The sequence below is a fragment of the Monodelphis domestica genome, chromosome 2, assembly GCF_027887165.1.
Source record: "Monodelphis domestica isolate mMonDom1 chromosome 2, mMonDom1.pri, whole genome shotgun sequence".
Classification (NCBI taxonomy): Eukaryota; Metazoa; Chordata; class Mammalia; order Didelphimorphia; family Didelphidae; genus Monodelphis; species Monodelphis domestica.
The window spans coordinates 533,130,740-533,145,197 of NC_077228.1; the positions used below are offsets into that span (position 1 = coordinate 533,130,740).

Here is a 14,458-nt window from a genome sequence, read left to right on the forward strand (position 1 = left end):
GTACTTATTTTGTTTGGAATTTTTTGATTGTTGGGAAATGTATATTGTCCAGATTATGACAGACCTTTGGATGGCCAGTCTTTATGCACGTGGAATTTTGACCCATCCTGCCTTGGACTACAACATAGAGTCCCTCTACATTTCCTTGCCTGCCTGATTGTCCATTTCTTCTTAACTGATCATTTGTAGCCTGCAGACTGAGACTTCTGGAACTTTGCATATGATGCCAGATTGTTTGACATACTGATTGATTTTACCAAATGTTTTTCTCTTCCTCTTTTTCATTAAAATTTCTATTTTGTGATAAGGAATTACTGTCTGATAGGGAGAAAAGGTTGGAATATTATGAGAAACTGAGATGTTCTGAAAACAGAAGAAATGCATAAAAATTTTATTTTAAATCTTTTGAATTTTCAGACAGCTCTTTCAACTCAGCTCTTCATTCTCTCCATGTTGCAGGGATTCCCGTTTCCAAACTAGATTTGCTCTTCCTGTTGAAGAGAGAAGATGTACAGAATGAAGAGGGAGAAGCTGGGACAGGCACTTGTACAGGTGAGTCGTTGAAAAGCAGCTGCTCCTTCAGCATTGAATTTTCTACCCCTTCTTGTAGTTTAATGGTCTTGATGGGATCAGTCCTGGGTCTAGGCAATCAGTCAGTAGCATTGATTAAGCATCTTCTATGTTCTGATCCTGAGGATAGAAGCCTGGTGGGGATCCAAGTCACCTAAAAAATTTACTACCCACAAAGAGAAGGGAAGAGGCAGGCCATGCTGTCAAGAAGCTCAGGATCTAGAATACAACATAGAAATGGTGTGAGAAGCAGCAGCAGGTCATGAACCACACTCTTGGCTGATCTTGGGAAGAGTGTTTTGGAATGGAAATCCATTTAGTTCAACAGGAAATGAGGGAATGGAAGCATGACGACATTAACAGATTAAATAAGAGTAGAATTAGGGAGTGAATGGTCAAAATAAAAATAACAATGAAAAAACTAATAGCTGTCTTTTACTCAGCCTACTCTGTGCCAGGCATTTTCTAAATCTCATGTGATCCTCATATAAACCTGAGGAGGTCCGGGATATTATGATGTTCATTTTATACATGAAGAAACTGAATCTGTGACTCGTCCAGGGTCACAGGTACTGGGCAGGTTCTGAGGTGGGATTAGAACTTCCTGACCTTGTTTGGTGTTCTGTCCACTGAACCACTAGCTGTATTCTGATTTTTAAGTAGAAAACTGAGCTTGCTCATACCTATATGAGAGAGAAAATAGGAGGTGAATTGTTGAACTTCTTTTACTGAGGGATGGAAATTCATTCTTTGTTTTTAGCTCCCCAACCAATCAACAAAATGAATTGATTGTTAATATATTAAAGGTGCATTTTTCTATTGGCTCATTACAAGTAATGTATTGAATGATGAATTTACATGAAGGTTACTTGTGCATAATATTTTTCCTTTTTTAAAAGTGTTAATGAATAAGCAGTTGGTGGCTCAGTGGATCAAGAAGCAGACTTAGAGATAGCTGGTTCTGTGTTAATATCTGATATTAGACCCTTCTTAACTGTGTGACCCTGGACAATTCATTTAGCCCCAATTGCCTGGGGACAAAGTATGAGGTAAAAACGGAAGTATGATTCCCTGGTCTGATTTTACCTTTAATCTCAGGGAGAGGGGAGCCAGAATGAAAACCAAATGAAGATACTTGTAGAAACCTGGCACAAGGAAGACCAGGGTCTCAATTTGCCATACAACTGCTTCCTCAATCCCCAAAACAAGTCCTCTGTCTTGGCATAGATCTTTATCAATCCCACAGGGATTGTTGTCTCCTTGACCTTGTGCTTCTTTGCACTGTATAGTAGCTCCTTGGTAATCCCTTCTTCTGGAATCAGACACAAATATTAAAGTCCTATAATAACACTCAATGGCAGGTTTTCATAGTCTAAATCTTTTGGGTATGCATTAGTATCAGGGCTAATAGGTATTGCAAGCTTATCTTTCAAAATAAAAAACAATAATACTGATTCTATATACTCAAGTAAAAACATAAGAAGAAAAAAATCAAATTTCCTATTGGAAATATAGAGAAAAATAATAAAAAAAAACAACCAGAAACTCATCTTGCACATGCCATGTGACAATGGGTTAGCCAAACAGAGGCATAATACAAGGATTCCTCACTGAAAAGTGAGCTCAATTTCTTCTCTAAGTTGGTGTGTGTACATAATTTTTTCACAAGGTAAAACTTGTTATAAACAGCAGTATAACAGCTAATACAAATTCTAAAAAGTACTGCAATTCCCCAAATTATGAGTCCATTTGATTATAGTAGCAAATAAACCAGTACCCTGCAGCCATGAGTCTCTACAGCAGCTTGTGTGACATTTAAAATCCTTTCAAGCTCATGGATGTTTATCACAATTTCTCCAGATCTGTTTACATAAGAACAACAAAATTGATTAATAAAGGCACATGTACCTCCTGATGCAACTGTAAGCATGTCAAGGGCCAGCTGAGTTTGTAGGACTGTTTTTGCTAAGGAGTCAGTCTCTTCTTGTAGGATAGAGATGGCCTCCGCAGTTTGAGAGATGGCTTGAGCTGTGTCTTGAGCCAATCTGTCAACTTCAGCTGAGATGTTTCTAACAGAGTCTATTACTTCCATCATTCCACCCTTGCAAAGTCCACCCTTGCCCGAGACTCCAGGGTATCCCAACTGGTGGCTAACGATCACTCAACAAAAATAACAAACGGAACACATCTTAATCATAACAGCCATGGGATTGCTTTGCATCTGACAGCTGCTCCACTTTCCCGATGTCTGATCTTTATTTTTATACCCATTCTCTTGGCACACAGATATACAAAATCAAAGAGATCATTGGAAAAGTGATACATCAACTTTTAACAAATCACTTGATTAACATTCTATATTCTTGTATTGTGATTACAGACAGAATAAAGGTTGCACACAAGATAAATGATTTCGTCACAGGTGGCTTAATTTTCTCATTACCCTGTGAGATGTTTTGAGCTTACAAACAATCAAAGAAAATTATGTATTGCTTTTAATAAAATGGAATAATTAATCAGCTGTTCTTAGAAGACAATTCAGCAATCATATCATGCAAGCTGAGGGGTCCGGGAACACAATTCAAATTTAGACTGGTGGCTTCTAGGGAGTTACTGATTTGTGTAATCGAGCCACTGAGGCATACTGAAGCTTGATGTACTTGTACTTATTGCTTGGGCCTTTATGATTGATTTGTGTGCTGACTTCATGAAAATAGGCTTCTGTATGTGGGAAAATTTTTGGCTTGACATCTAGCTGCTGTTTTGCTGGGAATTATGTACCTAAGTAAAACCTATCCCATGATAGTCTTTTTGGGATTGGATTTAAGTGTCTGATCTTTTGGTGGTGCTTTGGAGAATTAGGGTACAGGTGTTTTGCTCTTGCATTATTTCTTTTGAGACTAGGGGGAATAATAATCATTACAATTTATAGTAAGGGACATTGATGAAAGAAGTTATGTAAAAGAGTGGGCAAGCACATCTTGCCAAGGACCACTCTGTGGTCTTCCCAGCTACCACGCGTGACTCTGTCAAGGCATCATGGTCTGATGGCTCCCAGCACCAAAGATTGGCAGGAGTGAGCAGAAAAACCTCTGTACTCTTGAGGAGGATTCTGCTAAATTTGGCCTTGACCTCTTGGGTCTAGATTGCCACCAAGAACCCAGATTTCTGGCCATGGACTTGTCTGCCTGACCAGTATAGTGATTGTGCACTGATACAGGTGGAATAACATAAGTTCAACCACAAGTACCATCCCATCCTGGAGTAAGAGTAGAATAAGATGAAGAATTACAAACCTAAAACTGTCTGGGGGTCACCAAACCCCATGGGAAATCCTCTGCTAGGATGAGACCATAACAGTCTTAAAAGACATGTATTTATGTGTCCCGTCCATTGCATTTCTAAGCTTTGTTCTAGCGCCAATGAATGTGCAGGTAGGAATAGAATGGTGAGGTTACACTTCACTTCCCACAAAAAGAACATGGTATTGCTTGCTTCATGGATTCCTTTAAAGACGCTATGACCTCTGTCTGTCTTTCAGCTCTTTCTTTTATTTGTTTTTGTAATTCATGTTTTCCCTTCTTTAATTTCACCTCTTATTCAGTTTTTTCCTTTCTTAATCTCTCCAGTTCCTCTTTTTCAGCTTTCTCTCTATTTCATCTTTCACAGCCCTCAAAGGCATATGCTGCTGTCGTCTTTAGGTTTTCTATGTCCATGATGGGCCAGTCTGGGCAATTGTTCTTAAAGAAGTCCTTAATATCTCAGGAAAGATCCTTTACAAAATGAATCCTTATGAGTCTGGCATCTATCCCTCTGGAGACATCCATGCCAAGATACCTAGAACCTAGTTCAGTTGTCATAGAACCATCATAAAACTGAAATGGTCTCATTCTCTCCCATCTGAGGTCATTGAATTTAGTCCAGTTACTTGGCCTGTCACAGAAAGCTTTCATTCCCTTTAATAATGCATTTCTAGTCTCACATAGATGGATGTAATCTTTGACTGAATTAAAATTCCATTTCAGATTTTCTAGGGACCAACATACTGCATCATCATTTTGAGACCCGTTCACAATGGAAAGGATCATGTTCCTTTCGCCATCCATTAATAGAGCATGAAGTAATTCTATAACATCAGACCCCTTCATGGTTGCCATAAATGTAATAATTATAATTAGGAGACTAGCCATAAATTAATATTTTTATTAATAAAAGATAGTAGGGGAAAAAAAAAGATGGAAAAATAAGAATGAGAAATATAAAGGTACAAAACTTATTACTTCATTTAGCTGGCTATTCTATGGCCTCCTAGAGGGCTCCTAGCCACCCTTACAGGCAGGTCTGGTTAGCAACAAACAAGGAAGAAAAGAGGCCAAAATTCACTCATACCTCACTTTATCAAATTTATTCTTCTATTTATTCTCCACTAACACTCACACATGACATCACCAAAGTCAGCCATGCTTTCTAATTTGCCTGTGCCTCCCAGTGGGGCAGTGCAGGGGAAGATTACCCAGCCCCCTGTCTCTTGATATTCTTGACTCCATTGCTGCCTTTTTCCAGCTGCCATTCTGTCCTCATGACCTAATGTACCCAATGATTTCCCTCACATAGTCCTTGCTTCCAGGTCCCACGCTAGGTACATGTAGTGGAAAGGGGGAAGGGCATATTTCCTTTTCATAATCTCCCCTTTGATTCTTTGGGAGACCAGCATGCTAAATATCCTCACTTTGGTATTCTAGGAAATTTAACATGACACATCTCCCCCCAATGAATCATTCTACATATGGAGCCTATACATTTAAAGATTCTCTTACTAGAGGTAGCTCCAGGAATGCAGGGTCTTGGGCAGGACCCTAGGAGAGAGCTGTAAATGATCTTCACACCCATAAATGTTCAACTTTCCCAGAAGTTTGGAAAGAATTTGATGTGCAGTTGAGTAACAGAAAGGACATGGTGCCCATAGTCAGAAGCAGTCAGGGATTAATCTAATTACTGCATGAGCCCCAAAAGCATTATATACTCTACCATAATGCTTGGAATCACTGCAGAAAGAAATCTATTAACGTTGAAAGAAGCACATGCTTATCTGAGAGGAAAAATAGCTTCCTAACAAAACTGGCTAACTCTTTACTGTTTGAGGTGCCATTCACACATTTTGAGCTCACATCTCTTGGGTCACAGTGGGAACCTCCAAGGGAATCAATAATGCAGAAGAGTGGGAATGTTTAGGCAATGCAGTTGAGTGACTTGCCCAGGGATCACATAGCTAGGAAGTGTTTGGAGGCCAGATTTGAAGTCAGGATCTCCCATCTCTAGACCTGGCTCTTTATCCACTGAACCACCCAGATGCCCCCTTATGTCTTTCTTTTTTTTTTTTAATAGCGCTTAATGTAAGGAATCTCTTCTTCTTTTAGTGATAAGTGACTTTAAATTTTTAAAAAAGAAATAAGTACTGACTTTCAAAAAAAGTAAATTCCTTATATCTCAGGTCAATACAAAAAAATATTATTGGCATTCATCATGTGATCTCAGTTACTGTAACAGAAAAGATCAGATTGAACACAATCCCTTAGAAAATTACGTTATGCATGGCAGCTGGGTCGCTCAGTGGATTCAGAGTCAGGCCTAGAGACAGGAAGTCCGAGGTTTAAATTTGGCCTCAGTCACTTCCTAGATGTGTGGCCCTAGGCAAGTTACTTGACTCCTATTGCCCTTACCACTCTTCTGCCTTGGAACCAATACACAGTATTTATTCCAAGATAGAAGGTAAGGGTTTAAAGAAAAAAAGACAGAAAGAAAAAAGAAAATTATATTATGTTACAGATGATACGTCATGAAATAATATAAATATTCTGTATATATGCACCAAGTAGTATAATTATCTGTGAGGAGAGGACTGAAAGTACAGGCAGTCAAAGTGAAAAGGAAAGATTGAATGTAGAGACAATCTGCCTAGGACTGTGGAGAAAACATGCCCAGTTACAGAGTTTGAGTTCTAGTCTCAGCTTTTAGGATTTGTTTAAATCACTCAGACACTCTGAGCTCATGGCCTGAGCTGTGAATGCAATGAGAATGCTTCTCCTGCCTGTGCTCCAACTTTCTTGTGAGGATCTAATATGAATATGAGTAAAACTCTTTATCAGTGAAGTCATCCTTTAGTTGTGAGCTAATGGCATGTTGAAATGATTGATTCTGCCCATTTGTGTTTGTAGACTTTTCTCTTTGCCTGGGGAAATAGAATGAAAATCAGTTTTTATTCAGCCAATGGAGGAAAGGGGATATATATATGTCTATGTGACTATGCGTGTATGTTGTTTCTTTCAGAAGGAAAGATCAGACTTGAAATGAAAGAGATGATTACAGAGCTATGCCTTTCTGGGGAAGAAATTCAGAGGCAAAGATGCGTTGGTGATGGTGCCTGTGATTCCACTTGGAGGGAAAACTTAGATGTACATCAGAAAAACCACACTGGAAGAAAACCTTACGAATGTAATCAATGTGGTAAAATATTTGCACATGGAGCTGCTCTTTCTGTACATCAGAGAATCCACACTGGAGAAAAACCTTATGAATGTAACCATTGTGGGAAAACATTCAAAGAGAGGGCCAGTCTCACTGTACATCAGAGAATCCACACTGGAGAGAAACCTTTTGAATGTAATCTCTGTAGAAAGGCTTTTATACGGAGGACCAGGCTTACTGTACATCAGAGAATCCATACTGGAGAGAAAGGTTATGAATGTAATCAATGTGGAAAGACTTTTACACGGAAGTCTAGTCTTACTGTACATCAAAGAATCCACACTGGAGAGACTCCTTATGAATGTAATCAATGTGGAAAGGCTTTTACACACAGGACCAGTTTTACTGTACATCAGAGAATCCATACTGGAGAGAAACCTTATGAATGTAATCAGTGTGGAAAGGCATTCAGATGTAGAATGAATATGGTTAAACATCAGAGCATTCACACTGGAGAGAAACCTTATGAATGTGATCAATGTGGAAAGGCTTTTACACAGAAGTCTGGTCTTATCATTCATCAAAAAATCCATACTGGAGAGACTCCTTATGAATGTAATCAATGTGGAAAGGCTTTCAGACACAGGTACCGTCTTAATCTACATCAAAGAATCCATACTGGAGAGAAACCTTATGAATGTAATCAATGTGAAAAGGCTTTTACAGACAAGGCCAGGTTTACTGTACATCAGAGAATCCATACTGGAGAGAAACCTTTTGAATGTAATCTCTGTGGAAAGGCATTCAGATCTAGAAATAGTATGGTTAAACATCAAAGCATTCACACTGGAGAGAAACCTTATGAATGTGATCAATGTGGAAAGGCTTTTACCCAGAAGTCTGGTCTTATCATACATCAAAGAATCCACACTGGAGAGACTCCTTTTGAATGTAATCAATGTGGAAAGGCTTTCAGACTCAGGTACCTTCTTAATCTACATCAAAGAATCCATACTGGAGAGAAACCTTATGAATGTAATCAATGTGGAAAGGCTTTTACAGACAGGACCAGTCTTAATCTACATCAAAGAATCCATACTGGAGAGAAACCTTATGGATGTAATCAATGTGGAAAGGCTTTTACACACAGGACCAATCTTACTATACATCAGAGAATCCACACTGGAGAGAAACCTTATGAATGTAATCAATGTGGAAAGGCATTTAGATGTAGGAAAAGTATGGTTACACATCAGAGCGTCCACACTGGAGAGAAACCTCATGAATGTGATCAATGTGGAAAGGCTTTTACACACAGGACCAATCTTACTGTACATCAGAGAATCCACACTGGAGAGACTCCTTTTGAATGTAATCAATGTGGAAAGGCTTTCAGACGTAGGTTCAGTCTCAAAGTACATCAGAGAATCCATACTGGAGAGACTCCTTTTGAATGTAATCAATGTGGAAAGGCTTTTATAGATAGGTCCAATTTTACTGTACATCAGAGAATCCACACTGGAGTGAAACCTCATGAATGTAATCAATGTGGAAAGACTTTTATAGACAGGTCCAGTCTTACTGTACATCAGAGAATCCACACTGGAGAGAAACCTTATGAATGTAATCAATGTGGAAAGGCTTTTACACAGAAGTCTGGTCTTACTGTACATCAGAGAATTCACACTAGAGAGAAATCTTATGACTAATCGGCTTAGTAAAGTCCTCAGTCAAAAGTCAACCCTTATTTCCCCTCAGGCACTGCCAAGTCAGTAAACAGCAGTCCTTGAGGGCAGCTGTGTCGACCCCAGCCTTACCTTTGGGAACTTTTGCTCTACTGATGACCCTGGGGTCAAGATGCTGATTAAAGGAAGATTGCAGGACCCTCCACTGGCCCTGGACGTGGGGCCTCAGCACATTGATCAGACATGGTCCCAGGCTGTGCCTAATGATGGAAGAGCACACAAATAAGAGCAATGGAAGTAATCCAAGGCTAACGTTCGCACAATTCAAGCTGAATCCCTTTCTTTTTCCCTATGGAATCATGAATGTGATTACCACTTGAGTTTAGGAAGATGAGAAATAGAGACTGCTTGGTGTCTCATAGCATGAGTCTTCAGGGGCCTAGAAGGGAGTCTCCATGATCTTCAATGTTAGGTCTAGTCATTTAAAGGTGATTAGGTATAAGAAAAAAATAATCACATACTGAGGAAAGACATCAGAATGCAGAATGGAGATAGAGATTGGGGCCTAGTATCAGCCCTGGCCTAGTCTGTTAGTAAACATTAATGAAGCAGCTACTGTATTCTAGCCCCTGAGGACACAACGGGAAACAAAAGACAGTCCCTGTTGTCAGAGCTTAGAATCTAGTATACAAACATAGTGATAGTTCAAGAAGAAATAGCAGCCTCTGATAATCAGAGAGATGCAAATCAAAACAACTCTGAGGTATCACCTCACACCTAGCAGATTGGCTAACATGAGAGCTATGAATGCTGGAGGGGATGTGGCAAAGTCAGGACATTAATTTATTGCTGGTGTAGTTGTGAATTGATCCAACCATTCTGGAGGGCAATTTGGAACTATGCCCAAAGGGAGATAAAAGACTGCTTACCTTTTGACCCAGCCATAGCATTGCTGGGTTTTTACCCCAAAGAGATAATAAGGAAAAAGACTTGTTCAAGAATATTCATAGCTGCACTCTTTGGGGTGGCAAAAAATTGGAAAATGAGGGGATGCCCTTCAAGTGGGGAATGGTTCAACAAATTGTGGTACATGTTGGTGTTAATTTAGTTTCTAGGAATAAAAGTATTATATTTTATGAGGTTTATTAAGATTATTAGAAATCAAGGATAGAAAATAATGAACCCATGTGCCTAGGACTGATTAGCCCATTCACATCTTACTACATCTTGCCGTCTCCGAGTAGAGGAAGAGACAGTGAAGTAGGTGTTACAGCCAGTTTAAATACAAATTGTGATCTCACCCAGGTGGGGACTCAGGTGAGATTATAGGGAATTCTGGCAAGTACCAAGGACTTCTGGGGATTGAAGTCTGGGGTTCAAATCTCCATTTTACATTACTCCCCTGAGGCCCAAGGAAACCTAGTTTCTCTTCTGGGGCTTGTAAACATACCAACCTTGAAATTACAACAATTTGAGGATAAGAGGAAAAGAGAACAAAACCAATGATTTCTAGGCACATTGACAAAAAGCCAGTTAGGGGGCAGTCCCCTTTGGCATGAAAGTATACATACAAATTAATTTTCAATCAACCACTCCCAGAGTTCATTCTTGATCTTTCTTGTGCAGCTTGTGGTCTGTGGTGGCATCTTCATGGTGTCTTCTCCAAACAGTTCAGTTTCTGGATTCGGAGAGGTAGCATGTTTCTTAACCTAAATTGCTCTCAAAAGGAATTTAAACTGCAATTTAGAATAATAATAATTTTACATTACCCCCCTGAAGAGGGTGATTGAAAAAAAACAGGAATCATTTAGAGATGCATGTCTGAGTTATGAGGTATATGAAACAATTTGCAAGAGAAATACAAAAAACATCAGAAAAATCCAAATAAAAAAAGATAATTTCTGGATGAAATATAGACTATCAAAGTCTTATGTGTAAAAATTCCAAGTAAAGGAAAAATAAATCTATAACAGGTCACTGAATCAGGGACCAATTAAAATGATATAAGCAATTACCCAGTCAGTAGCCAGGACTACAGAAAGTTGCCACATTATGAAAGACGGAAAAGGGACTAGATTATAGGAACCAGGTAGGAGCCAAATTTGAGATACTCGTCTCTAAGTATTTTCACAAAGAGTGCGGATATAAGGAAGGCCTACGTCTATGTTAAGTGTCACAACCTTGAATATTCACACTAGGTTCAGGTCCTTTGCATTGGCTTAGAAGTGCATCAATCCTTCCTGGATTGGTTTCTTTTCTTTCTTTTTTCTTTCTTTTTTTTTTGACCTGTGTGCTCTTTTGGCACAATTCAGGTTTAGCTTTGTGCTTCTTTGTCCCTGTGCAATGACTCTCTTGTATATCTTGCCCTGGAATCAGACAGAATCAAAAGTCCCATAATTGTTTTTAAACAATTAGTGACATCATTTTTACAGTCTCAAGCTTTTGTAGCATGCATTGACATTAGAGCAAATTTATTTTAAACTTATATTACTGCGAAATCAAAAATGTTAAAATCTTAATACTGGTGATATGTGCTTCAAATATAAAAAGGAGAGAAAAAATAAAAAAAACGAAAATAGTATATTTCACATGCAAGAAAAATGATAAGAGTTTTAAAATTTAAAAATATAGCTTATAATCATTGACACACTGTGTCAGCTAAAAAAATATAGAATACAAGGTTTTCTCACCAAAAATGAGATCCATTTCCTCTTCATATCAGATTATGATCCACTATGAGTACAACCAAATGAATTTCACAAGGTAACAGTTTTTTTTAAAAATAAAGAACAGTAGTACAAATATGTAGGTATTAATATCCCCCAAATTCTCAATAGCCCAATTAATTACAATAGCAAACAAAAACCACTATCATATTTTACATAAGTTGCTGTATGACATTTTTAAAAGCCTATGAACTGATGGATATTTGTCACAAGTTTTTCAGGTAGCAATGTTTCAACCTTGGCAAACATTTCTAAACAAAGTAAAACTTATTTGGGTCTAGAACATTGAGAAATCTAGATATTAAAAAATGTGGCAGAGGAGTCTAGGAAAAACTGAAACTTCTGTACTGTTGATGTTGGGTAACGTGAGCTGAAGAGTTATAAATGAGAGATGCTTCTCTTTTTGGAGCCATTCAGAGGGGTATAATGCTCTGGTATTAACTTCCCAGCTCCTTTAGTATGAGACTGTGATGTCCCGTCCGTTCACATTTTTAGAAATGTGAGAGGTGGGGATTATAATTGCATTTCACTTCAGCTACTAAAATGGAACTTATCTCCTGTTAGGGGCAGGCAAAATGAACAGAGTTGTTGGAAAAGTATATAAAAATCCTGTCTAAAAGACCCCTTAAAATCAACTTGAGATATTTAGCTCATTAAAATTTCCAAAGGTTGTTATATAATTATAACCAGTTTTTTATGAAGCCTATCCATCCGTTAGGTGACAATTTACAAATTCAAAAATAGAAAAGCTTGTTTTTATATATGGGCTTATTCAATAATATTTGTTCAGTATAGTGTGAATCTTAAAACTACTCAGACTCTACAAGATTTGGTCTCACTATTTCCTTATTGTAACAATGGAGATACTTAATCAGGAATGTATTGGGAACATTTAAAATTGCTCCACCCTACTCAGACAGTGCCTTTGGGGAAGATAAAGTTGTAAACTCCTGTTTGAACAATGAAAGTCCCTAACTCATACCTTATAGTAAAGCTAGAACCTTAAGCTATGTCTATTTTTAGATCTAATACAAAAAGGTGTTTAAGCACCTGTAAAGGTTAAATTAGTACCTAAAAGGTCAAGTAACTTACAAAAGGCCAGCTTAACAAAGAGGTGTGAAGTACTCAGAAGATTTAATCTAACCAGAGAAGGTGAAGACCAAAGAAGGTGAAAACTAAGAATGGGCAGTCCTGGAAAAAAGTGTCTACTGTGATTGGTAGATGTGAAAATTTAGGGGAGGTGACATAAGAGAAAATTCCTTTAAAAGGAAGGGGTAAGAAGGCAGGAGTGAATTAAATTCAGTTTGAGTTCAATTGAATTCAGTTATAATTGAATTAATTCAGTTTGGAGAGTAATTTCAGTTTGGAATGGAAGAACCCAGCTTGGAGACGGTCTTGTGGTGAGTCGCTCTCCCTTAGGCTCAGGTCTAGGCCATTTTGGCCTAGGCCTCTTCCAATGCTTGGCTCAGCCTGAGCCAGAGCAGTTTGAATTAATTCTCTCTGTCTCTCTCTTTCTCTCTCTCTCTCCCCCCTTTCCTTAGTTCCTTCTTTCTTAATTTAAGTCAAAAACACTAAAATTATCCTTACAGTCTTGGCATTTACAATAGTTATAGGGGAAAAGCAACAGAATATAATATTAGTTAAAACCTAGTACATTTAAATGATTCAGTGTAACAGAATAGTATTGAATACATTAATATATGAACTTAAAACCAACAAAATTAAATCTTAAAACAATCAGTAAAATGCAATAAAATACAGATTTTTATAAAATACTGGAGTCCGAAAAGCCTTAAAAATATAACCACCAGTCTCTTTAAAGTTCCTTGGTTTTTATCCATTTAGATGCCTGTTGTCAGAAGGCAGAAGATTGGTAAGGGGTAGGCAATGGGGTTCAAGTGACTTGCCCAGGGTCACACAGCTAGGAAGTGTCTGAGGCCAGATTTTAACCCACGACCTCCCATCTCTAGGCCTGGATCTTGAGCCACTGAGCTGCTCCCCCATAGTGAGGGTGGGTTTTTGGAATCTCGAATTGGGGCAAAGACTTGCAGGGAGCTGAATTTCTCCCCTGAATCTCAGGTGAGATAAGTAAAAGAATCAGTGCACTCAAAAGATATTCTTTGAAATAAGCCATGCTTGTAATTTTCTGTTTTGAAAAGTCTCTTCCTTCTCCTCTTTCTCACCCACTGTGGTCGCCTGCCACCACGTGGAGGCTAATTGTAGCCTAAGGAAAGATCACTCCCATTTTTACCAGCTGGTATTTGATTCCGAAGATACAGCAGCTACCAGCAGCCTGGATCCTGGGGCTGGGCCTGGAGCGATGAGCCATTGGAGGCCAGAGTTGCTGGGGCCAGGGCTGGGGCCGGGGCCAGGAGAGCATTCTGGGTCAAGCAGGTCTGGATTGCTGGAGTGCAGAAGTAGGCAGCAGGAACCGGGCCGAGTGGGCAGGGATGGGACAAGGTGAGTGATATTGGTCAAGGAGATCAGGAGGAGCTCAAGAATCAGCTTTGCTGAAAAGCCTTGGCAGAAGGAAGGTAGCTTAAAAGAAAAATCATCTAGGGTATCTTAAAAAAATTTTTTTGAAAAGTTCTCATCCAATATAGTGGTTGCCATTAACTGTAACAGTTAATTTAGTTTGTAATAATAAACGTATTGTACTTTATGAAGTTTAAGATTATTAGAAATCAAGGATACAAAATAATAAATCCATGTGCCTAGGACTGATTAACCCATTCACATCTTACTACATTTTTCCATCACTGAGTAGAGGAAGAGAGAGTGAAGTAGGTGTTACAGCTAATTTAAATATAAATTGTGATCTCACCCAGGTTGGGACTCAGGTGAGATTATAGGGAATTCTTGGAAGTACCAAGGACTTCTGGGGATTGAAGTCTGGGGTTCAAATCTCCATTTTATATTGTTGGCTATGGGGGGGGGTGAGAGGGGAAGGAGGAAAAATGATTTTTATATTGAATAATATTTGAAATTAAACAAATAAAAATAATGTCTAAA

The 14,458-nt window shown here is 38.6% G+C and overlaps 1 protein-coding gene across 4 annotated transcripts in view; it reads left to right on the top strand.

The window, feature by feature from the left end:
- LOC107651217 (zinc finger protein 260-like) overlaps window positions 1-9,855 on the top strand; it is a 29,319-nt gene extending 19,464 nt beyond the window's left edge. For all 4 annotated transcript variants that reach the window (XM_056814404.1, XM_056814405.1, XM_016429733.2 and 1 more), the window contains exons 6-7: window positions 460-552; window positions 6,898-9,855. In XM_056814404.1, coding sequence (XP_056670382.1) covers window positions 460-552; window positions 6,898-8,744 — 1,940 coding nt within the window. In that variant the 3' untranslated portion in view covers window positions 8,745-9,855. The remainder of the gene's footprint in view (window positions 1-459; window positions 553-6,897) is intronic.
- Window positions 9,856-14,458: the final 4,603 nt, after the last annotated feature.